The 27198-nt window shown below is 41.0% G+C and overlaps 1 protein-coding gene across 4 annotated transcripts in view; it reads right to left on the reverse strand.

Moving 5' to 3' along the window:
* Nucleotides 1–27198, reverse strand: part of bach2b (BTB and CNC homology 1, basic leucine zipper transcription factor 2b) — a 103314-nt gene that overhangs the window by 35082 nt on the left and 41034 nt on the right. For 3 of the 4 annotated variants that reach the window (XM_029280923.2, XM_020652623.3, XM_065963446.1), the window contains one exon: nt 1483–1737. In XM_029280923.2, coding sequence (XP_029136756.1) covers nt 1483–1737 — 255 coding nt within the window. Of the gene's footprint in view, nt 1–1482; nt 1738–11890; nt 22627–27198 lie in introns of those variants that run through there. The other variant, XM_065963448.1, reaches the window with a different exon arrangement.

Below are 27198 nucleotides of genomic sequence, written 5' to 3' on the forward strand. Positions count from 1 at the left end.
CTCCAGCGAACCACGCGCCAAATTAAAACTCACCGCCGTCCTTTCTCATGACGGAAGAAAAGGCTAATAATCTCAAAGTGGAGTCAGAGGAGTTGTAACGACGTGGTAATATAATACAGAGGCAGCAGGTGGAATCACTGCGATGCACTTGGGGAAAGACTCTGAGTGCACCGCGCATCTATAAAGGGACTAAAAGGATTAAATGATTACCTCTACTTTTCAAATTATTGCACCGAATCCTTTATATTTAGAATTTTGAAAGTTGGATTGTAGCTCAATAATGAAAGTGAGATCAGATGGATTTGTAGAGGGGAGAATCAGATCCTTAATTGGTCATGTCTCTGTTTCTAGGTGCCACAAACATTATAACAGACAGAGTCGTTGGGGGTCAACAGTACCAACTCAAAACACTCTTGTGAATGTGTGCAAACAGCCAAAATGTTTCACCCGACTTTCAAAATATTCACAACGAGCGAGCATGAGGGGTTGATGACTTTTATATATAACGCAATAAGTGAGCAGCCAGTGCGATCTTCGTACAGGAAGTGTTTTCTGCTGGCTTTGTTCTTTTACACTCTTTTGTTGATACTGTGAATGTGTCTAATTACATGTAGCATTCATAAAAAACTGTCATATTAGAGTCAGACTCTGTCACTTCAGTTTCCATCTTTTCCACATACCTGATTCCATAACAACAAGGTGAATTCAAGCCTCAACAAAATGCACAGATCTTTGAAGCCAATTATACACGGTGGACAGACCTGATATTGCAGCATTACTTGACGCCAGTGGGTCCAAAAATATTTTTTCTCATGAGCTTACATTGGTAAAGAAACATCAATAAATCAGCAGATACATTTCTGACCTCAGCTTCCCAATATGAACACTTAAATAGCTCTTTTTAAAGTTATTAGATCCTATAAGTTGTAAATGCAATTAATTTTTAGAGATATTTTGTAGACATAATGAACGCACACTAGAGCCACAGACTGCGACTCCTATTGCCCAATTATGCAGAAGATCAGGGTACTTTTTAAACGTGGAAGTGTGACATTTTGTTATTTCATGGGCAATGAGCAGCTTTCATATTAATGATATAATTATAATAATTCATACTTCATTAATCCTGTGAGGGGAAATTTGGTTTTACACTCTGTTTAATGAACATACTACATAAACATAGCAAATATTAATGGGGCCCAGCTTCCAATGCTGAAGCCATTCTAATACAAACATATGTAAACTACACGCTGTGAGGGACATGTGACAATAAGCAACTCAGGAAGAATTCAGGGACACCCAGTCCTAAAACTTTTAGGAGTGGGAGAATGTAAACAGTTTCTGTGTGGCCATGGATGCTGAGAGGCCTGCAGAGAGACTACCTGGTCAGGGCAGTTTTTATTGTTGCATTGTCTTAAAGTCAGTGCATTTCCACCCTGTAGGAGAAATCTGTCGGGAAAACATTGTGATTGATGGACGTACCTCCTCCGGAAGGCTGATGACCAGGCCATTCTCTGCCTGACCCACCAGGGCCTGCAGGAAGTACTCGCTGCAGGCAGCCAGCACGGACCGGTGCCCGCGGAACTCCTTGCCCTCCACCAGGACGGTCACATCGCAGAGGATATCCTGCTTCCGCTGGTCGTTCAGGCAGAGGAGGATATTGGTACAATGAACCGTCGACTCATACACGTACATGGGGGCTTCAGGCTTCTCATCCACGGACATACCGCTCACGCCCTGGAAATAGAAACACAACAAGAGGAGGGGGTCAGTTTACAGGCGAGCAGAGAGCGGCATACCTCAGGGCTGACATCAGCCCCGGCGGACTGCTGCAGCCGGACTCATGATTCAACACAAATAGGCCTGACTGGCTGCTTCGCTCATGTCCTCGGTCTCCCTTTCACTTTTCAAAACCGGAAAAATATGCTCTCAGTGTGGAACAGAACAAAACACCCAGACCAGATTTACAAAACACAGATAAGTTTCAGAAACTAAAGGCACAAAATTGTTCTCAAAGCTGCAGCCATCCGTGTTTTGATGTATGATTAAACTGTTCTGTAAAGCATTTTAATTGGTCAATTTTTTTTTTTAGAAAGGAGCGATACCAGAGCACACCATTTACATATTCCCAAAATACATTTGCAAGCAAAAACACCAAGTAATAATTAGATAAAGAAAAAAGCAGACGGAACACATTTTATTGAAATAATTAAATAAGAACAGTGCAGGGATCGTTCTGCAGTATGTTTATCATTTAGCGGTCCACATGTGTTTGTAATCTCAGCAGGATTCACTGTGGAGGTATGCTGAGCCAGAACAATTATTTATTGTCCTCGAAAGAGTGCAGTTGTTTTCACTAACTATACACATAGATCCATCCAAAACAAGGCACTAAAGGACAAGAACATTATAACAAATAGTCATCTTCAGTGTGCTTCACTGAGGGAGTTCAAATTATATCATGTTCTTTTGTAATGCAGATAACTTGTATGCATGTACATTAAGATCTGAGGAGGATTAAGCATAGGTTGAAGGGGTTTCAGGGTTGTTTGCTTCAGTCAATGCTTGGCAACGCCTCCCAAAATGAGCACAGTCACACCTTTGACATCAGGCCTATATATTTAAATAGATATCAAATATGATATCATCATATAACATAATTTGTTCAGTGCACGATGTTACCTGCAGCTGCCCTCTAATGTACCTTTTGTACAGTATGTCGGTCTACTTTGCACACACTATAAACTCACAAAAGATCCACAAGCATAATTGGTGTAATGGGCAGCACTGAGCTAACGGATCTGAAGCAGCATTAGTCTTCATCAGCCCCCACTTAGATCTGCAGGCTCGCTCCAAGGAGCAGCCAGCGGTGAGCCTGAAGTCAGCGCGACCGCCCGCTGCAGGAGTGAATCATAACCATCACGCTGTGCTTTTAATCTGCAGGGAAACGTTTGCTCACAAGAAGGTTTAACAACATCAGCCGTAGAGCTGCCGTCAACAACCGAAGCCTGCAAGTCAAGAAAAAGGGAAGAAAAAAAGGAAATCTTCTGCATCCATCAGCACTTCTAATCAGGAATCTGCCACAACCTGCTATTTTGTGGTGCATGTGTGTGTGTGTCTGGGTATGTGTTTGTGAATATGCTTGCACTGTGTGTGTGTTTGTGTCATCGTTGCATTTTCCTCCGGCTGCAACAAACCATCTGAAGTCCAAGTGAGGAGAGCGAGCATACCAGGGTAGAAATAGCCTGTTTGGATTTCTCTGAACCTCGCAACCGCATCTGGAAACATTATTCTTGGAAGACAGGTCGTTATCCGAGGAAGCCAACTGAGAAATGTTTGGTGGAAATAATACGACTGTACAACAGCTGGACCGGCCATAACCACACAAGAGTCTGGACTTGTCTGATGAGGCAGCAGATTACTTTAATCAAATTATAACTACAGCTCTGTCACAGGTAAACAACTAAATCTTCAAGTTATAAAAAAGACTTTAACACTCTGTGTCACAAAACCAGCCTATAATTTTCGATTTTCTCACTTTGGTCTCTGCAGTTTGGGTTCATGCTAGACGTAATTTCTAACAGGATGTCGAGTGAATAGTTAATGACTGACAGAGGTGCTGAGGCATCAACATGCTCTCTACTTACACCTGATTGGACAGAAGCACCCTTAACTGGGACTCGATTTTGGTTTCAAGCATGCTATTGGTTTCCTCAGAAGCCTGAGGTCATAATTAGGTCATGCAGTTGCACATTTCAGCTGCAACACCTCATCTACAAAAAAGTTGGTGTTTCCAAAATTAGGTTAGGTTAGTCAGTTAATTTCAATTGGTCATCTTTTTTTGATAAAGTTAGATCACTTCTTTAACCAGAAACAGCTGTTACATACTCTCTACAAAGCCATCAGACTCCATTGACAAAAAAAAGAATTGAAACCTAACAGAACAAAGAAACCGCTGTGTTACTGCTGCCTGGAATAGTTAGTTTGTGTTGTTGTGTAACTTACATGTTACACAATGCAACAGCTTAAAAGTAAGGATGAGATCATACTCATTAATTCTGAAGACACAGGTCCTGACTGATCACTCAGCAGTGGATCAGCGTTCCTTGAAGTTAGATTACTGTTTTTGTCAATGAGGTTTGGTTGTGAGTTTACAGCTGGTTCTGGTTGAAAAGGTATCTAACTCAAGTTTTCTGTAATCCTGTCAGACACTCAGACAAACGTCAAAGTGGACCTTAACTTTGATGGGGCTCTGTTTCCTCCTACAATAATGTAACAGCCAATCAAAGTTGGCTTGTGACCCTCAGTTGGAACAATTCAAAAACGTTTTGTATGCCATGATCTGAATTTTAATTTCTCAATTTATCGTATACTCTGATGAAATCAGTATCACTCTCTTATTGTTGTGCCAGGTAATACTTGACATAGAATGTGGCTGCCTTACCATCTGTTTAAGAACACTAATGATGTTTAAACATTATTTATTTAATTCAAACACAAACAGAAATGTAATGATGACAAGCAGTGGTTTGAGGGGGAAATTATATGCTCCGTCTTAATGCTAAACTAGGCTAATCACCATCTGATTTAAGATCACATCTTACAGCTAAATTTGATGATGATGTGTTCAAACTGCTTGACAATTTTTCTTTTTAACAATCGCACTGTAATTACATTAATAATACAAATAATCAACAAGTTAATGTTTGTCTCGTTAGCTTGATTCATTTCTTCCATTATTCTGATTACAGTTAATTAGTATAATTCTGATGAACTGATTAATTGTGTCTGCGCAGCGAGCAGCCACTTCACACTCTGAGGACTGAACTGAGCCTGCTGGAAAAACTGAACTGACATGAAAAGCTTGAATAAAAATCTTTTCTGCAGGATTTGTCTTGCATTATTTTATCTGAAAACCCCGCACAGAAAATGTTCCTCTAACTATCAGCAGGTCAGAGGTGATCACTGATTGTTACCATGGAAACACAGCTTGGGTACCATCAGCTGGGTCAGATATCATGACCCTGAAAAATCTTTATTTTCACACAGAGGACAAAAACTTAAACTGGACCAACTCAAACCAAGCAAAAATGAGTATTAACAGAAATATCATCGCATTGTTTTTTATTCTCCAAAAGACACTCAGGTGTCCCTGGTTTCCAACGCCGTTGAGATTACAAGCAAACAATCAGAAAACAACAAACAAATGAAACCAATCAATCTTGAGCCTGAGTTATAAGTTGTCAGATTGCATTTTCTAAAACTTTGCTGGAGAATCAAAGCTGGCTGACTGACTGGTACATTTTTTAAGGTTTACATTTGGGGCATTTTATTCCTTTATTCATGGATAGTGCAGTGGATAGACTCAGAAATCGGGAGTAGAGAGAGTTGGGAGTGTCATACTGGAAAGAAGCCACAGGTCGGATTCGCACCGCCTACTTGGAGGACCAGCCTCTAGCGGAGGACCTCCACTAGGAGGCCCTGATTGGTAACTTTAACCAAACTTTCCATTATCTTCTAACAACTTTGTGCCTCAAAAAATGATCAGCATGAAGCGGCACTGAGCCCACAACCACATTCATTGCTTTAATTTTAAAGATGAACTTATCTTTTATTCTTCGACTCTTGGTGAAGCATCAACACAACATGAAGGTGAAAAAACATTTCTTGTGTTTTCTTGTCTATAACAAGATTAGTCTGACCTGCTGCAGCCTCGGTCTAATAACATTATTCAGAGTCAGAGGTCGAGTCAGAGGGAGACGATCATGAACATGAACACAGCGTCACTGTGCACAATTATGGGGGAGGACGCCTGCCAGATGACTGTAATTACACCGACGATGAACATGCTTTTAATTGGAATTATCAAATTAGGCTGCGGCATCAAATGCCCTTCGAGCTGCGCGAGGCGGCAAATGTCAACATGGATGGTGACGACGATGACGGGGAGGTGAACGAAGCACTAATCCAGAGTGTTTATTATCAAGTGATGATGAAATGAGATTCACATGCAGGTCTTTTTTTATTTATTTTTAATCACAGCTGTGTTTCCAGGCTTGATAAAAGGATTGATTTCAACACACAGTAAATTATTAGGATTAGTTTTTAAAGGATTAAATTACCTCAAGAGGCTCTATCTGCTTATCTGTTTGACTTTCAAACACTTTGTTTGAAGAAGGCCTGCAAGATGCCATCAAATCTGGATTAAGGGAGGTGGATTTTCTTATGATGATTGTGTGCGTTATATGAATTCTGCATTAAAGCCATAATCTAAAGTTCTTATGTCCTCCTGTTGTTCAGCATGTCTCACATGGTGTCTCTGTTTGGAAAAAAATGTCTCCCTGAATCCTAAACATTTCAAAATAGCAGCCCCAGTTTAGAGCATGATATTGCCATGAAACGTTATATTGGGACTCTTGGTCTCCAGAGGATGGTTTTTAAGACTTTCTGTTCTTTCTGTTTTTTTTGCTCCTTGACCAACACAGAGAGCAGATCAAACGTTGGCCTAGAAGCCGCTGCCTGCATTTCTTATTTATCATCTTCCAATTCAAGGTAAAAGCTCCTCACAGGATTTAAAAGAGTAAAGGGGTACGTCTTGTACTACTTCCTGTCTATAATTACACAACACTACCCTGGGCTACAGTTGCAGCAATATATCTGCTACATGACCAGTGCACATATATTGTAAAGGGTAAATGGACGGCTACTCAAAGCACACCTTCCCATTCACACAATGATGGTAGAGGTTGCTATGGAAAGTGTCCATCAGAAGTAAGTAATCCCATTCATACACATTCTTCTGCTGACGAAGCAGCGGGAGCCATTCTGGGTTATGTGTCTTGGCCAAGGACACATCGGACATGTGGCTACAGGAGCTGGAGATCAAACCCCAGGCCTTCCAGTTAAGAGAAAATCAATTTTACCACTCTCCCAGAACCAAGAAACAGTGATGTAAAAAAAAATGACCAGGCGCGACCACGTTATCTGCGACAGTCGGTGCATCCAGTGCATGTTAACACAGCGACCAGGTCACTGGTCTGATTAAAGGGTCGACTTCTGCAGTTTATCTTTTCAATCAAGCAGGACAAAGTCATAACATGACGTGTTTGAGTTCATTTTCATACTGGAATCCACAAAGTGGATGTTGAATCCATGTCGGTGCAGCCAGTCTGGTTCATGTCTCATTAGGGTTCACTTGGTTAACGTCTAAAGGTCAATGTGTAAACACAATGAAAACAACATTTTCTTCAAACTCCACCTGCTCTCTGAAATTAAAGGCTGCAGCTGATGTTCACAGATGATGTAACACTGATAAACTCGGACTAAGATTTGAGTCGTACTCATGATGGTAAACTGGAGTGTTGTGTGATTCTCTGCATGTCTGGACATCCTGAGCATCACTCATTGAATTGCAGCACCACAGGTGTCCTCCTTTAATATTTATCAAAGGTGGTGCTGATCACACCCCGGTTGGTGCTTCCCTGCAGAACAAACTGCAGAGATCATCAGAAACGAGTTAATGGTTCATTATGAGCATCACGCAGGGGCTTCAGGCGTGAGGATTGATTAAACAGAGATTGCTTTATCTCGGCTCTAATAGAAAATGTTAATGAGGAGAGGCTCACTTTGTTCAAATGTCTCCCTCGCTGTTCCATCAGGATACCTCCCTCTCGGTTTCTTTAATTCCAATCGTTGCTAATAAAGCTAAAGAGGAATTTCTGGTATTTTCAACCTCAGCCCTAATTTTGACATATTATGGACACAAAAAGTTTTGGAATTTCTCCCGAACATATGCTTCTGCAGAAGCAGATAGGATCATTTTTTAAATTAGAAACAGTTGTTACATTGTTCTCTTCAAAGCCAACAGACTCCATTGACATAACACACAATATTTCATGCAGGATGCAGACATCGCTGGTCTACATCTGCCTCATTTGGTGAGGTTGTTATGTTATAGTGTCTGAGTCTGGTGTTTTTAAAAAAGTTTAAAAAGTATTTTTGTAAAATAATTGCTTTAAAAAAGTACCTATGTTGGAAGCATTTGACCAGCAACTTACTCTGTACTAGAATGTCAAGGTCACTCTTTTGCAAATGGAGCCTGGTGTCTTTAAGAAAGCTTTATGTCTGCAGCTTCTTGTTTCAAAAAGTCTTTCTGGGATCATTTATTCTATGTTGCCAGAGACTTTCAATGCAGCCATGACAGCCAGGTGAGTTCCACCCTGCAGAGTAACTTCACCAGACTCCGAAATGTAAAACACAGGTGCCAAGGTTTGAAAAGTCCGGAGGTAAGATTGTCAGAAAATATAAAAATAGAAGTTCATGGTGCTCACAAGAAGTGAGAAGTTTTAAGTTTGAGAAGAATGTACTTTCAATATTCTCTCAAAAGCACCAGGAATTATCTTATGCACATGCAATACCTTCTCTGCACACCAGAAATGTTTTATTTTATTTTTTACATTTTTTGACAATGTCCTCTTGGGATCGCCGTAGAAAATACACATCATTTATATTTTTAATCTTGACGTATTTAACCGACATTTAAGCCTCTAAAATCTTTGAGGTTTCCCTCATTTACATCAACGTCGAGATAAAAAAAAAACACACAAGACGATTCATTGGAAAAACAACGACACACTGTGTTGAATAACCCTTTAATTATCTTATAAAAACTCCAGAATGATCCAGAATATGTTGTTCAGAAAAAAAGGTTGTTCTGTTCTGATCCTAGTTTTTCACTGTAAGAATGATTTTTCTGCGTTATTTCTTCACTTGAGTTACGTGGTTGTCTACGGGTTAACTTTCTGACCTCTTTGGCTTATGACACGGTTGCAAAACCCTTTGAATACCAGTAAATGTGCTCTGTCATCAAGCCTTTCTGTACACTTCCTGAAAAAAACCTTTTCTTGTTACTCAATATGTTTTTCATCTGTTGCTGCTCGGACTCTTTCATAAAAAAAAAAAAAAAAAAACTGCCTCGACTCAGCAGAAACACTTCCATCTTTCTGACAGGATTCACTGTTAAAACATCAATAAATGGCTTCAACAAGGAAGGCCATGATTAGTAAGAGGAAGGAAGGCTGACGTGTCTTTGCGTTGCAAAAATCAAACTTAAGGAAGTCATGAATTGAAAATCTGGTGTGGTTATGACACACAAAAAAGAGAACTAATCAGATGCTGCTGTGGGACAAGCATCAGCCTCAGAAAACCTTGAAGAAAGAGCAGCGAGCGTGAAAGTTTGTTCAGCATCAAAAGAAGCAAAACATAACATGATAACGCTCAAAGTCAGATCCTCAAGATTTCAGCCAAGCAGTTTCTTTTTTGGGGCTTTCCACTCTGACCACGGAAAGTTCTGTTCACATCCATGACGGAGGCTCCTGATTCTCCACACTGCTGATAAACAGCCTCTCAGAGGGGTCACTGGGTTTCTGATATTGATCCTGAGATAATAAATGCAAAACAGCCACGTCTGAGACATACTGCTGACGCTCACCAGGCCCTGCCCGCTATACATACTGAGGAATGTGGAGGCATAATGAGACTCTTTAGCATGTTTGTCCACACAGGCACCTGTGGCAAATCATTTTTTTCTCCATGTGCAATTAAATCAAAAACATGCTGTCATGAAATAAACAGCCTAGAATCAAAGAGAGCATTTTTTATTTTTTTTTGCATAATCCTGATTCAATTGATGTAGAAACTGTTATCAGTCTTTTTGCATGCGGTGGAAAGAGGAGTCTGATTGAATGTTTGCTTATGCAAAAGTATGCAGCTTTGTTCCTCTGTTGTCGTTTGTATAATGTGTTTGGAATGATCCAAAAATAAAAGCCCTACAAGCTCACTCAAATAGAAACATGTTCAGATCTTTAGGTAACGAAACTTCTAAGACACTAAAATAAGATAAAGGGCTCTTTGTTATCTTTTGCACTTTGCTTGAAACTCTAAATATAAAGTGTCAAATGAAACCCTTTGAATGAATGTTTCTTCATTAAGAACTTTATTGGGGGAATCTTGTCATAAATTGTATTTTTCTTATTTTAGGACAACATCTCATTAGTTTGATTAATTATAATGGTTTATTGATGTGCACGACCTTCTGGCTAAGGTATTATCGAGTCTAGGGACATGAAGCATTTGACATTTCTGTAATAAGTGACTTCAGAATGAGACGTTTTTCTTAAATGTAGGCCGTGGTGTACTCTTACTGTTGCAGAGTTCTGCAGGTTTTCTGTGCAGGAAAAAGTTCAAGGTAAACGTGGAGGACACAGAGTCATCTCAGGCTACAGCTGGAGTCATTATTCTCAAGTCCATCAACAAATGGATCAAGTGCTTTTCACTCCAGATAGAAATCAATACTGTCTCCCTGCGCTTCGATCGGGGGTGGGGGGATGGAGGAAAGACAACACGGCATCAATTCCTGAACACACAAGCTGGGCAAAGACTGGATATTCTACACAAGAGTCCCCAGTCTGACCTGCTCAGAGGGACCCTTCTCTGTAGTCTCTTCATTTGATGACCTTGATGAGCCACGACCACCTCTAGTTGAGTCAAATGACCCCTTGCTGCAGCCACTCTGCCATGCGTCCTGCTCTCGCTGATGAATAGACCGGCTCTGAAAGTGAGCCAGCGTTCGTCTGCAGCGCCGCACAAACCTGCATCTATCTGTAGCCGGCCTAATTAACACCAGAGCTACTCCATCTGCCGGCGATGGAGAGGTCCATGTGGTGACCTGGACCATGTGAATCAATACTCAAACCACAGCTGAGATTTACCTTTTAAAAGAAACAATTAGTGTGGAGGAGAAGCTGCATGGAAAACAATCAAAGACAGCTGGATTATGAGCTAAGAAACCCATTACCTGGGCTGACAACATCTGCATTAAAGACTCACCGAGATACACGCTCCCTAACATCAGCAGTGAAATCAAAACTGGAACTAGAACAATTCTCTGCTTCTCTGTTTCAATCCCAGATGAGTTCAACTCTTAGAGAGGGGTTCGAGACCTCTTCTTCAAAACTATCAGTCATGGTTGAGTCAGAAATCCAGGGGTTACAGAGAGTGGGGATATGACATGTGGAAAAAGGAGCCACAGGCCGGTTTTGAACCCATGCCGTCTGCTTGGAGAACTATGACCTCCGTACATGGGCACATGTGCTCTAACCACTAAGCAACCAGCGCCCCAGAGATCTAATTTATCTAGATTTTTCAAAGCATAGTGTGTAGTGTCAAAAAAGCTGTAATATTCTTTTTTTCCTCCATTGAATTTAACAAACTTTTAAAACACTGAAAAATCTACTCTTCCTCCTTCACCAAAACCCTGAAAAAAAAAAAAAGAAGCCAAATCAGGCTAAAAACTAAAGAGTACCACAAGAAGCGAGCATATTAGACCTCTCCGTGGCCAAAACAGTGACATAATGCAATACAGTTTCAATATTGAAAAACAGGATCAAAACTGGAGTGAAAAATAAAATCTTATGTTTCAAACCCAGTTTCATACAAAAAAACAACAATTGCAGTGTCTAAACTGATGACACGTTTAAGACGTTTCTGCCTAACTTGCATGTACAGCACCTTCTAAAGGGGCCGTACATTTCTTGCTGACTAACAGTTCTTGAAAGGCCCGCTCATGATGAAGAGAAAAATCAAGCCAAACAACCACAGAACAAGCTCTCCAGAGTGATCGTCAGTCTGCTGTATTGCCAAATAAGTTGCAAAAGATGCTGTCGAGAAATAACCTGCATGGCTTAAAATACTATGAAGCTCTGACAGAAGCGACCTGTTACACTGGACAACACTGTAATACCCTGAGAATAACATTTAACCATCTATTCAAGGTCAGAGAGAAAAAAAAATAAACGAGCCCCCCAAAGCTGCTTGTGTATTTTGGCTTTACCTCAAAAGAGCATCAGGTGCAGATCCAGTCATCTTGTTATTCCAGTCTTTGTTCTGACAACTTTCTAACGTCTTTCAGAGTGTGTTAGCGACAGCATCTGAGCCTATCTGTGTCTGTGGGAGGCGAGTATGACTGAGCAAGCGAGGTATGTGTGAGTGTGTGTTTAGGTGATGGCATGCCAGAGTATTTTTGGTCTCTGCATGCTTAAATGCAGCTTGCATGAATCATGACTTCCCACATAGTAGGTCAGTGAGCGGGGTGAGTCATATTGCTGTCTTATATGGTAACACGCTGCACATGTGATAGAAACACGGGGGTTATCTATAGACTGCTCGCCCTGTCTGATGTCTGCAGCTGAGCTGCTGCCTCTCAGCTCTGTCTTGGTCTTTGGAGTGATATTAAGACTTATCTTTGTGTGTTCCTGTCTTATGTGACTGTTAAAAGCTGCCATCAACCTCAGATATTTATAGAAAACTGTTGCACATTTAAGACATGAATTTATTTATGTATTAAACTAGATATCAGAGATAGGTTTGAGGTCCAGGAGAGAATGTGAGAAGTATACCTCATACAACAAGACAAGAAAACCAAGAGAGGGAGCATTTCAAATGTAAACTTGCAAAGTACAAATCTAGCCAATCAACCGACATCAACAAGGACAGCAAACGAAGGCAAAACCTGAACTCATCCTTCCTGTGTCAGAACAAGCAGCAGACGTAAAGTTGTTTTTAGACACTGTTTGAAGTTATCCATCCACTGTGCCGGAGGAAGGCTCAAGAAACTTTATATATTATATTAAATATATTTGACATATTTCACTTCATGAGTCGTGATTGTGTAGTGTGTGGAACAGGACGGGGGGTAACGTGAAATTTATGTCATGTGTTGTTTTCATCAGTAGGCGCTTTACTCTTTTCTTAACAGTTCTGTGGAGTCTGATAAATGTGTGCAGCATTACAAGATCCTGATGGGAGCCGATAAAGTATCGTATCACATCGTATCTTATTGTATCATATGGTTTTGTGTTGCCTCATATTTCATTTCATTCCTTTTATTACGTACAATGTAGAGAAATACTTTTTTTTTTTTGGCTTTACAAAGAATGAAAAGGTGCAGGAGGAAGAAAAACATATAAACCTGCACTTTGTAATAACAAATCAATCTTTTTTGATTGTAGGTAAGCACCAGTTACAGTGATGAAAAAATAAAGACACCACTGCCCCTCTAAAGGATACTTTCACTTCAGAAGAACTCCATGACAGCTCAGTCAGAAGTAATATCCCCCTCGGGACATCAAACACTTTGCTTACTTGAACTATTTCAAGCAGTAAGTAAAGCAGTCTTAGCTTAAGCCTGTACACAAATTAAAATGCAATTCATTGCTTTAACTATTGAAATTCAGCGATTAAACAAGATTTGAAAAAAAAAGGCATTCTTTAGAGCCCGTGTTTGAATGTTTGGAGAAAGCCCTAACGAGAGCTAATATTTCAGATTGGATTTTCAGTTTTGAAAAAGCTGCTCAACTATTTAGTGACTCATCATGACTCAGAGGAAACTTGGTTTGAAAGTCAACCTTAGATGTAAATACAACCACCTCATATTACTGCACAAAAGGCCAAAGACAAATATACACATTGAAAATAAAAGAGGAGAGGGGGGGCTTATTGCATATCTTACCTCATGCTGGATATTTACTCTGACAGTGACACCTGCACCTGCACCACTATCTGTTTGTCTGAACCTCTTCCTGTGCATTCAGCTGAACCAACAAGGAAACACGTTCTGTTTACAATCTGTGAGTACAGAAAAGCACCTCATGATGGAGGTGAAAAAACCCCTGAAAAGCACCACGGCCAGGAGTGAGAGAGCGGCCTATGACGGATCAGGGTTAGGACATGATGTTGGGTGATTTCCAGCCGCAGCCGCAGAAGGAGCAGGGGTGCTAATTAGGCCAATGATTGGCAGGCCAAAGAGGCTGCTAGCATGAATGTGACCAAGACTGGATTATGTGCTGCATTATTAATGGCACCTTGGTGGAAGCGGATGGAGAGAAGAGAGTGTGTGTGTGTGTGTGTGTGTGTGTGTGTGTGTGTGGGGGCAGAGTGGAGGTGGAAGCCTTTTTTTATTTTTTTTCCAAACAATAAATTCAACGCACACACGAGTTTGACAATAATTCAACCGTCGACTCACCCTCAGAGCGCTCATGGAAAAAAAGCAAGTGGAAAGTCTCCCCACAGGAAAGAGGTGACACAGAGGCATCGCCCACGTCAAAACCTTCAGAAGCCACGTCTGTGCACACGTATGTGTGTGTGTGGGTGTTTGTGCACAAAGCAAAGACTGTGTGTGTGTGTGTGTGTGTGTGCACGCCTGTTTGAGTGGGCTGCAGGGTACAAGTCTGGTGATATGGTTAAAAAAAAAAAAAAAAAAAGTTTTTCACACATTGCTGTTGTGTGTGCAACATCGCACGTTAAAAGCAAACATACAAACACCCGTTCTGTTGCTATGACCTTCATGAGTGCACAAAAGCAGAGCAGGGGTTTATATTGAAATATGCATTTATTTATATCCAGCTGAGATGAAAGGGCCACAGAGCCCGGCCTGTGAAGAACATGAAAGAAACACGGACTGATGTGACTGATTGTAATAGACCCTTGACAAGCACACACAGAGAGAGAGAGAGAGAGAGAGAGAGAGAGAGAGAGAGAGAGAGAGAGAGAGACCCAACATGTCTGAAGATCCATCGACCGAGCCGGACGTCGTGCATGAAACTTTTCACGACGAGCTCTTTTTTTTTCTCTTCACTGTTCTGTGTGTGTGCTGTTCACACGTCACAAGATGCGTTCCCACGTCGTCAACATGTGTGCTGCATTGCTTCAAGCAGTTCTTGTTTTCAGAACAATCAAAAAGGTGAAAGCAGACGTCAGGCATGCATACTGTGGGTTTTTCCTGCAAGATGCATTTCTCTGTTATCAACCAATGCCGACAATTTAACCATTCCCTGCCTACGACCTTGCAGCTCCTTCTGACGCCCCATGTCCCACATCAAGAGAAAACCTGAACGCTGAGTGTAAAATTCATTAAGCTAGCTTCAGCAGAATTAATCACCCTGTCCTGTTTCTGTTCAAAACCAAAGTCAACACTGAAGGAAACCTAACAGGAAACAACAAGGTCGCTCTAGCTCAGCTCCACCTCACCTCTTACATTTCCACCAAAATGCATCTAAAAAACACAAGTTTATGAAATGAAACGACCTCAATCAGTGTTTTACTGCTGGTCATTACTTTGGAGAGGAGGACACCTCTGGGGATGATTCGGCTCCTACTAAAACTTTTTTAAGAGTGAAGGGTTATCCTAGGACTCGGTTTGAAAAGTTACAGCCTGCTGTGCGTCCAATGACAGAGCTAAAAATACCACTTCTGAATCGCACGGTCGACTTTCAGGGGGGGGGCAAGTCTGGATAGTTTCACCCAATCAAACTGCTGCTAAAGACTTTAAACATGTAGGAACTTCATTTTGAAACACTGCATCTCCATTTTGAAGATTATTACAAACTATGTTGTCATGTTTAGCTGACTCTCCCCTCGCTGCGCTCCGAGGTTATCAGACATGAAAAAAACAACATCAACAACCATGTGTTTGGATGTTGCTGATCAACGGTCACTGTCAGTTTCCTCGAGTGTGAGGGGCTTCGACACATTCACATGATCGTATTCTGAAAGCTCACTGACAGACGCGGCCAGAGAACGGCCACACTGGGCTAGAGGACCCTCTGTAGCAGCAGCCACAGTGTGAGGGAGCTAATTTAAGACATGAAGTCACGCTTACACACATACACACGCACACACACACGCACACACACACACACACACACACACACACACACACACACACACACACACACACACACACACACACACACACACACACACACACACACACACACACACACACACACACACACACACACACACACACACACACACACACACACACACACAGGAAAGCTGACTAGACTGTGTTACCTCCACACAGAGAGAAGTGTATATACAAACACATATTGCCACATCATGTGTTCTTTAAATATGACACTGACAGGAAGCTCTTCAGCAGCGTGAAAAACATGTCTTCTTCTTAATGGACATTAATGAATTTAAATCCAACATGTGAAACAAGGTCGACCACATTTGAGTGACAGCAAGGCGAGCCAATCAGATTGTCAGTCCCCATGTTCTGCATACAGAGAATGAGCTGCTGCCCTCAGAGGTTCAGAGTTCTCCGTTGTTGAGTGAATTTATCACCGCGTCTGTGAAACTTTTAAATAGTACCAAATAAGGCAGGAAGGTCACTGGACCGTCTTTTGTGTTTTTGCACTGCTATTTTAAAAACCTGATGTTATTTATCTTCTGTCAGCAGGTCACTGTACAAAGTTGAATTTCCAGAACATTCCTGTTTAAAAAACTCCCTTTTGCACTATTTAAGACGAGAGAAAATTTGAAGTCAGGCTGTGCAATATGTCGCATTGAAGGCAGCGAGCAGCGTTGAACTGCTTCGTCTAACAATGATGATTTTGTGATTGTAAAATAAATCCTTCTTTATCTTCTATCTTTTTTTTCCAGATGTTGAATGTTGTCTTTTTTTGGCTGCAGCGTGGGTGAAGAGCCCACGATTAATGTCTCACCTTGTAGGACAAATTAAGTTAATCTTCAATTATATTTTTTAAGGCTTATTTTGGGGCTTTTTGTGATTTAAGAGATAGGACAGTGGATAAAGTCAACAATTGGAGAGAGAGAGAGAGAGAGAGAGAGAGAGAGAGTAGGGATTGAACAAGAGGCAACATCTGGGCTGTGTCCGAAATCACTCCCTATCCACTATATAGTGAACACGCCATTTGCATGGTCATTCCCTATATAGTCAACTCAATGTATCCCACAATGCATTTTGAAAAGTAGTATATGAGCGATGGTCACTATGCGATATATACCATCATGCATTGCGGTTCAAAAGATTTTTACGAGCGGAGAGTGGCATTTGACTCAGACGGACGAGAGGAGCGAGCAGCATGAACACAGAAACTCAATAAAGTTCATATTCAGAGTGTTTTACTGAAATCTATGATCAGTTTTAATAAAGATTAAAAGATCATCAACTTTAGTGACGTTAGTTTGTCCTAATGATGATGACAGACGAGAAACCAGAGTCTGTGATCATAAATAATTTAGTTTTGGTCTGAAAATATGTCTCATTATGTAAAATTCAATATTTTATAAGTATTTATTATTTGTAAATGTTTCATGAAAATACACTCAGTATAATATGAGTTATCACTGAAATTCATGCTTCATGCTTCAAATTCAAATTTATCGTTGTTATTGATCCTCGGCTGTTGTTAAGCTGCACGTTTCAGTTGCGCGACAACAATGACGTCACTGTCAGCGGCCGGTGAGTGAGCGAGTAGTGTCCGAAATGTTTTTTTTATTTTGTTGAGTGAGTGCACAATATAGTCCACTGCATTAAACTCACTATATAGTGAATATGGAGAAGGGAATAAGTGAGTGATTTCGGACACAGCCTTGGTCTTGAAAAATAAAGCCAATGCGGAAGTGCAAAAAAATCTTGCAGTTTGTCAAGTGTCCACTAGAGGCTGGCTCAGGGAACACAGGAAGTCACATACACACAACAGCCAAAAAAAGCCGTTTTACAGCAGAAATTAACATGTTTACGGCCTGGTACAAAAAACTAAATAGGTCTGTTTAGTTATTGTCATTATGGGCACACGCTGTACGGGACGGCTCCATTTTGATTTTATGAACAATAAGTTTTATCCATAGTAATTGACACACAAGGAAAGGAGTAAACACATGTCGGATTTGAACCTGTGTTTACTCAAATATTAAAAACCTACAGAAGCCCTCAGAGGACAGACAACCAAATGTTTCATTTTGCTCCATTCTCCTGTGATCACAAGTCTTTCTCCTGCTGTCTTCTTGAGTTCTCAACTTGTTTGTCTCGAGATAACAACTCTGCTCTCCCCCGTGACAACCCATTAATTCCTCAAGAAAACAGCTGAAATGATCTCTTCATCATAGGAAATACTTGCGCTGCTATCCTGAAAGAACAAGATAAATGAGGGGAGGCAACTCAAATGTTTTTTTCTTGTCACAGGAAAAGAAAGTCTCCTACAGGCTTCCGTAGAAACCCACAAATACAATGAGAAATGTTCCATTTATATGTGATGAAACAATTAGTCGCCCAATTACCACCAATAAGCACCAATGTGAGTGAATGTCCATGTCAAATAAACAAATCTATAAAATAATAATGATCCTGTTCAGGTTTAAAATAACCCTTTTTTTCACAGGTTTCCCATGTGAAAGTATTGAATTTACATGTGACATTTTCAGAGGTACAGAGGAGGTTGTGGGTTGGACCTCTCTCACCTATAAAGGAACACATTGTTCTGTTGGTGTCACAGTATTGATTGTTGATGAGCTGTGAAATAAACCGCACCATCAGTGACCCTTTAGTGTGCACTCAAACACAGAATCTCTCCCTGTTATCTGTCTGTGGTTTCTGAAACCGCTTGTGTTCATTTCGCACCTTCTGCTGAAACGCGCTCGTTTGGATCATGTGAAGACTGTTGCAGGTTTTGTACGATTGCAACCATGACTCAGCTGATCTCACTGATTTTCACGCAGTGTTCATGTTCTTTTAGCCTGATAAATCACAAAACCATACGACATAAAGGAGTCAAATATCCATCATTGTATTGTTTCAACATGCAGCTGTAGAGTCAAATCTCTGCACGGGAATATCTCCTAAATCATTCAACAATCATACATGTAGTGTAAATCATCAGAGCAGACGATAGCAGGTCAGTCTGAGCAGTGAGAGTACGTCAGCACGCGAGCTCTGACCGCCTCACTCCGAATGCGAGGGCACACAATTGAAAGGTTACGGTTTCAAAATGTGCTCATGACGTGACACACAGTGTGGTTTGGTGGCTTTTGGGCTGAAGTGTTGATGAGTCAACCTGAGAAGAGAAAGCAGGAAGTGCTTATTGATCGGACCCCTCCGCACGCACTAGTCACAGTGGAAATATTCTGAATCGCAAGTGAACAGTGAGTCAAATGTTTCCGGCGTCGTTTTGTCTTTGATCTATGCAAAAAAAAAAAAAAAAAATCTCAGAGCCTGAATGTCCAGTGAAATACATGATGAAGTCCGCCTGGTTGTATTTAGATTTAAGATTCATAATTTCTTGCATCAACATCTGTTCTGTCAGAAGCAGACATGGAAACACACATCAGAACCTGACTAATGACTGTTTGGATCCAGCTTCTGGTCTCTTCTTCACACATGGATTGGATAGCTGTGTCCTGCAGCCGCACAGAGCAATCTATGAAACACAGCTCTACTATCATGTAATATGAACTGTACACTCTGGAGCCAACTCAGTCATTCCCACCTCCAACTCCTCACATACAGAAGCTTGGTCTGCAGCTCTTAACCTCAAAATATGATGATTTAGGTGCACATGGCTTCACATTCAAGTTAAATAGATGCAACATCTGGTTTGATTAAACTCCACACTTCATGAAAATAAATGCAGACGTGGTTTGGAATCACTTTTAAAGTCTTAAAGTAATTGATTCCCTGAGATTCATTCAAACACTCTGGATATATATATTTGAGTTGTTCACTCATTTACAGACAAAGAGCGTGAACACCTTTCATAAAGCTGTCCCTCTAATCCTTTATCTGTGTGTGTGTGTCTGTGTGTGTGTTTGTGTGTGTGTGTGGCTCTGAATGTGCAGACCTCTGCTCAAATAACTCGGTTACAGTCTCAACTCTGCAGAGATCAATATTTATCGCTGGGCATATTGATTTCTTCCTGATTAAAACACTGCATTGTAGAAAGGAGAAGGATCAGCGAGTGTAAAAGCAGAAGTGGGTGAGTGTGTGTGTGTGTGTGTGTGTTTTTGGACGAGTCACTCCTGCAGAACCCACAGACACTGTAATGGAGCATACATACTGTGGACGACGTTTTTTTTCTGAGTGCGATCGATTTTTCCATCACTGCTGGAAATGATGAATCCAATAATCAGCAGAGAGCAGAACATCTATAGGCGACACAACAGCAGGTCCAGGCTGCACCGCTTGTTTTCACGTATTGATCTTTTCCTGATCTGATTTATTTTCCTCACACTTCAAAAAGAAACCTTTAATTTAAGACAGTCGTTCAGGTCAACCACTTCACACACTCATCATCTCTGCAGCTGGAGCGAGCAGAGCAGCCTCTTTGTTGGTTTCTTTACGGCCGAGAGAAGCGAGGCTGACTGATGTGAATGTTCATTTAAATACACACATACCTGTCATAAAAGGGAGACTATCTCCACATGAAGTGCTGGAATAAAATGTCCCTCTCAGAGTGAACATGAGAAGAAGAGAAGAGTGACTGAGGGAAATTCTCACGCTCTCTTTTATCCATGTGTTGATTTGAAGGGAAATTAAAGTTACTCATATGCAAATGTATAAGTGGGGCGAATTTGGAACTAATACAATTTCAAGGTCAGACAGCGGTTTGGATTTTTTTATTTAAGCTGGCTCGGTGCTTTCATGTCCCATTGTTTACGGTGAGAAGGCAGACTCAAAGGGCAGAACAAACACCTAGCTGTGGGAGTGTCACCCACCTGGGGGAGGGGCTACTGCCCTTTGTGATGTCATGAAGGGGAAATCTCCAAACGGCTGGTATTTTGCATAATATGTGACCTTTAATATTGAACCAATTTACTCTGAGTGATGTAAATAGGGTTGCTCATGATGATAAAATGAGCAACCCAGTGGATTGGCAGACAGCTAGCTTATCACCAATTTGAAACAAGTACTTTAAAAGTGTAAACACACATGGGGTCAGTAAGGTGTAAATTTACATGAAAAACAAACAAGCCAATTCAAATGACAATTTGTCTTAGAACTTCTGAGGTGAAACGGCTGATTGAGATCAGTCTAACTAAATAAAACAGACTTCAGAAGAAGTGAGAATTTAAAAAAGGGAGTTTCCCTCTCTTTTTTTTCCTATTCTGCAAACATTGCATGAATGCAACTGCAAAAGAGCCGCACAATAAACTGCAATTTTTACCATTACTGCATTATGAGCTTTTAGCAATAAAGACATATAGATAAGAAGAACTATTTTATGCAAACAAGCACTGCTTTCTCACTTTAGCATGTGTTCATTTTACTCACTCTCACACATTTTCATCAATCGAAAACTGTCTTTATTGTACAAATACTCAGGCAACATTTCGATACTGAAGTGTTGTGCGGTTTAGACGGTGCCCTCTCTTTTTTTCATTGCGATAACTTTTGTTGAAAAATACAACTACAGAGCTGTAGTTTTTTTTAAAGCTTTGGAACTTTTGATACTATAGTTCTTTAAATAAAACAGATATTTTATCTTTTTAAAAGATGTGGTGTCAAACATATCAATTTATCAAAAGGTTTTGCGCTCTGTATTGTTTGTTTTTAACTCTGAGTTTGTAAGTTCAACAAGCTGCTGCTGCTGTAGTTATTAGATGTCTGAGCCACTTGGTTAACTGAAGCAAAGTCATTAATCAATTCATTAAAACAATTGGATCAATTAAGTCAAATAATCTGTAGTTGAGGTTCCTAATTCAGTCCAACAGCTGCTACAGCCAAAAACAAATCACTCTGTGTGCCGCAGAACAACCTGCAAGACTTTACTTAAAAACCTTTCAACACCGGGTCACTGCTGCCCTGCGCTGTGTCTCACAGGTCATCCTCCTCTGCCTGAGGTCAAGTGCAGAGCGGACCTTTCACTGCCTGTTAAGAGTCCGGCCGTCCTGTCCAGAGTCCGGCAGTCCTCTCAGATTAACTCTAAAAAAACCTCTGGAGGAGAAGCGCAGACGTCAGCTGAAGCTAAATGCGTAGGACACATAACGTTGGCTGAAATGACTCGCTGGATGACGGCCTGCGCGAGTGCGGGGACATTCAGTCAGTTGAAGACAGACACAGTTCTTGGAAGGCATGATTGATGCACATCTCCACTCAAGCTTCTGAACGTTTCAGCTCGCCCGTGGCCGTGCAGCTGCCCACACGGCGGCCTGAGAAAGGGCCGATTCCAGAAGCCATGCAGCTCTAAACGCAGCTAAATGGGCTCCTCTTTATCCCGCCGCTGCTTCCTGACCGAGGTCAACGCCACAAATTACTCCCCGAATCGCTGGCAGACAGAGCCGAGGACAAAATGCCATTTGTTTGTTTATGGTTCAGAGTCCCTTATGGTGAGAGGCTATTTTTAACCGCCTAATCCTTCAATGGATTCATGGCGGTGCAGACTGACCAGACGACAGAAATAAAACGTAAACGCTTCACGTTTAAGAGCAGACTGGGTTTATGTCTCATCTGTCATTACTCCTGCCCCTTTTCATTTACATTATGAAAGAAAATTCCAGCATGTCATGGAAAGTGATATATATATAGACATGTCATATATGTGCATGTCAGCCTCGTAATGGAAAATGAGAGCGCTTCTGGGACAGGCAGTGGATGATTATGTGTGATGAATCAGAGCTGGCGGGAGGGGGATTTCAGCAACAGTTTTCTTTATGGACACAGTCTGAATTATTTCTTTCACAAAAGCTTAATGTGTCAGTCGCAGACTTTGGACTTTCTGCAGGGCTAAGCTTTAGCTGTACGGCTAATCTGCCCGAGCTGGGAGGGGACAAACATGACCACACACAGGGGCCGAATGAACACACACACCCCCCCCCCCCCATCCCCATCCCCCCTTCAGGCTTTCATCAGGGACAAACTCAGACTAAGGCAGGACCTCAACCCTTATTAGCTTTGAACAATCACTCTGGGACACAAGATGTGATCATTCAGCCTCACACTGAGGGGCGAAATGCTGCAGGCAACTTCCTCAACAGAGAGGAAACAACAAGTGCTAAATTAAGCAAAGCCGCCCCCACCCTCAAAAGTAATGACTCTTTTGAGATCTCACAGATAAACAAGAAGACACAGAAGAAGAAGTAGAAACACTCTAAGATTTGATGAGATATCAGGTGATTTATCTTCCAACATCCGATAAGCGTGCGTTGTTCCACATGTGAGAGGTAAAGTGTTCGACCACGTGGAAACGCTCTCTGTGACCTCTGTCCACACTGAGGTCCAGCTCGCGTCCCACTTTCCTGAACACGGCCCGTTCGCTGCTCAATAAGTTCGAATGTAAAGCATCGACTCACAGCCTACATGCACTCAATATCTCTGTGACACACACATGCTGCATCACACACACGCTGCATCACACAGAGTCATCTCTCAACATCTCAGCCTGATCGGGATCATCGGCCAATCAGGATGTGGACTGAGAGTTTAGAGGATTCAAGTGTTAAAATATCATCTTGCAGTGAAGAGTAAACTATTTATAAGCTTCAACACCAACAGGGTTTGTGGTGCTGCAGACATCCATCGTGTTACCGCAGTGGATTTGGACAGTCTTCTGCTGGTTTTATGGGTTTTCAGTTTGTCTGTAGAGATATTTCCATCATCGTTCTGAGTGAAACATTTTGAAATGAACGTCCTGTCAGCCAGTGGCAAAGTGTTAATAAGGTGGAAGTGAATCAGGACCGCTGCACCCTGGATGTTACCTTAATTTCTGCTGTGTTGAGGGTTTTGCACAAAGTAGTCCATAAAACTGAACACTGCAGAGGTTGAGATTGATCCAACTTGGAAAACCACCCACTTGAGGGATGAGGTCGGCCTCACACATGTAAACATCTGACTCAGTCTGATAACTTGATCTTAAATACGGTTCTGCCGCTTTAAAAAATGACATCAATGTAGAAGTCATTGAGGTGTGAATTGGGCTTAGAAAAAAAGAGGACTTTAAACTTTGACTACTTTGTATCTTCACGAGAGGATGAAATAATCTTGAGACAATCAGCTGACCAATCAATCAATCAATCAATCAATCAATCAATCAATCAATCAATCAATCAATCACAGCTCAGCTTCAAGGCTGATTATTTAAAGATATTTGTGTTTGTTGAACACATTCCTCTTCATTCTTCTTGGCCCTTGCAGAAGTGTTGGAAATGTAATGATAATAATCGTTTCATAATTTTCTGATGATAAAGATTTATTATTTCATTTTTAGGATTTCTTTGCCTTTATTTAGAGAGAGGACAGTGGATGGAGCCAGAGTCGGATCCGACCACAGGCTGCCCGCTAGACTACAGCCTCCACCGTCGACGTACTTCAGGCCTCGACTTCGAGATGTTCAACTAACTTCTTCAGAGTAATTGGGTGCAAATCAATAGAAATTTGAAACATGAAATTGTAAAACCACACAGGTGGTTTTTTAGAGAAGAATGAAGATTTTCTGCATATGAATAAAAAGAAGCTTGTAGATTCTGCTTCATCGTTTCTCTTTGTGAATTAAAACTGGTCAGAATGGATTCTTGATGTCAATATAACTTAGGATACAACTCCATTTGGAGGCCTAAATTTCACTTCATTTACTCCCATATATATATCTAAAAAAACAAAAAACTTCAAAATGTCCTCGATATATTTATCAAAGCTTTAGAAAATCATCAGTAATAGCTTGTCTTTTCTTTCTTACTTTCCAGAGAAATGTTTTAACAATACTATTAAAAGGAGTGCAGAGCAGGACTTTGTAACCTGGGACAGACATGCTACAGTTTAAACTGTGATGACTCCACTGAGGTGATGTTTCCATCCCGTGTGTTTCTGGACACTCTCTCAGGTGTCTCAGTCTGTGTCTCAGACAAGCTCCAGCATGAAGTGTTGCTCAGCAAAGCCTCCGGTCCTTCCTCGCTTCAGTTGCTGAACTTTTCTCACCTCTGCAGCTCGCAGAGCTCAAAGAAAAAAAAAACTCAGCCCAGACTCCACCTGCCAAGGCAGCAGCTCGAGTGAGTCACGATCCATTTGCCAGGCCTGGGCTGAATCAAGGTTACATCAGGGAAGAGCTGACGTCATCTGAACTGCTGCTGTTTGTCTCTGACTTTTTATTTTTGAAGAGCTTTTATTGGCTTTGAGCTCCTTGTTGATGTCTTTTAAGAACTGACAATCGAGGTCTCACTGTAAACATGGCCGACAAGTAAGCTGACTGACTCTGAACTCTGTCACATCCTGTGTGTCGGTGCTAATCTGGTTTCTAACAGTTGCTCGAGCTCGTCACAACAAATTCGGTGCAGGCGGGGTGACGGGGGCAAGCGAGGGAGGGGGGGGGGGGGGGCAAAGTAGACTCGTAAACAGATCACAAAGCACCGGGGTTGCCGCAGGACATGCATCCCCTGCCATTCTTCTTCATACACACACAGACACAGTGCAGGGATGGAGGTGGAGGTGGTGGGGCTGTTTGGACTCTGTTTCACTTCCAGAGACAGAGCAGCGCAGGGCCACACACACTCACACATCGACGGAAATGTCAGAACTGTGACATTACAAGACGCAAAGGCTTCCACTCAGTTTCAATGTTTAATGAAATCTTTGTGTACTACGCTGGAATTAAATTATTATTGCACTCTTATGGATTAACAACCACCCTTTAAAGCTTTAGTTTTTGAGATACTCAGACCTAAAGTTGAACCAAGAACAACCTTTCATTTCCTAAAAAAAGATTAGTTTATAAAATGGAGCAAAATTTATTTGAATCTTACCCAAAACATATGGAATATTTTCATGACCGGTGTCCTTAATTATAAACAAAGATTTTGAATATTTGCTTTAACTTTTTGATTTTGGCCAATGCTTCTCTGCAGAAACAACAATCTTAGCAAGAGTATTTGTCTGATTTTAAGTAAAAAACATTATTACACCTATTGTAAGACTCATTTACCTGATGATTACAAATAAAAATGGTATTTCGAGATACTAAAAGCAGAACATAAAGACTGCATTGCTTGTAAAACTATGAGTAAATAAAGGCTGCCAATCGGGGAAGAACATTTTACCTGTGGAGTGTCTTGAAATGAGAGTTATTTGGATAAAGACATCTCATTTCTGAAGCAGACAATTTTAATTATTTCCAGAATTGAAGGTTTCATCTTGTGTTTCATATCTTGAAATGAGATGCTAATCTGGACGTATCAGGTGAATGTGGCTCTAAACAAGTGAGATATTTTGTCCAAAAAGTAAGACAGGTACTCCTGCTTGGAGTTGCATTTTTGGAGTACAAGGGTCAACAGTCAGGTGAATAACCCAAGTGTGCAAATCCTTATACTTAACTGGGTATAATATAAATTATTCATTGGACAAAATTTGCAAAACTTGGTTAAATACTGCGATTTTGTACTTTTTGCTTTCATTTTTGAAATGTCTCCTTTAACTCCCATCTCTGTCTATGTTTCCTGCTTTGTTGTGTATAAGAGCAACTGTAACGACCAAGTTCCCCCTGGGGATCAATAAAGTCTCTCTGATTTTCTGATTCTGTCTATAAATGAGGGATGAAGGTCTGTGAAAACAAACGCAAAAAAATCATTTACATTTTTGCCTCCAGTCTGGATAAAAAGCACAGCTCTCATGTTAAAGCTTCTCTTATTTGTGTGTGTCAGCGCAGACTTTCAGACCTGTCACAGCAGGGAAAAGCTCAGGTGTTAAACTCTCATTAATGATATGTAAACCTGAGTGATAGCCTGGAGCACATAAATGGTGTGCAGCCGTCGTTTAAATCATCCATTACGTAAAGAGCTTCTTCTGCTTTAACAAGTCAGAATGGCTACAGTCACTAGAACTGACAAAGGAGTTTTCTTAATGATTCACAGAGATTTTAAATGACATTTAATGGAGCATACATGCTTTAGATGGACATGGACAATATCAGTCATACTTCTGGGCCCTGTGGGTTTTAAGATACACAAAGCAAGTCAAAACAGAAAACCATCAGGAATTCAAAAATACTGAAGGGCAGTAAGGGAACAATGAATAAACCTACAATCAGTAATAATCCATTTACAGCATAATTCACATATTTCTATTCAAAGCCTTTGTCAAGGTGAGAGCCTCAGTATTCAGAAGTGCTGCTTGTGTAGTGGAAAAATACTATCTGTCTGTCGTCTTCGTTTGAACTTAAAAGATTAGGATGTCCGTGCGTCATTTAGCAATTAAAAACTGTTTCTCTGTATGGCCTTGGTCTGTATCTCCCACAGGAACTCTCCTCAGTATCTGAGTACAGCATGATCCTAAATCAGTGCCCTCCGGACAAAGGAGTTTCTGTTGGTGTTAGATAAATCATCAGGCAAACTAGCAGAAGGCGTAGTCACTGG

Source organism: Labrus bergylta, chromosome 15 (assembly GCF_963930695.1).
Source record: "Labrus bergylta chromosome 15, fLabBer1.1, whole genome shotgun sequence".
Lineage (NCBI taxonomy): Eukaryota > Metazoa > Chordata > Actinopteri > Labriformes > Labridae > Labrus > Labrus bergylta.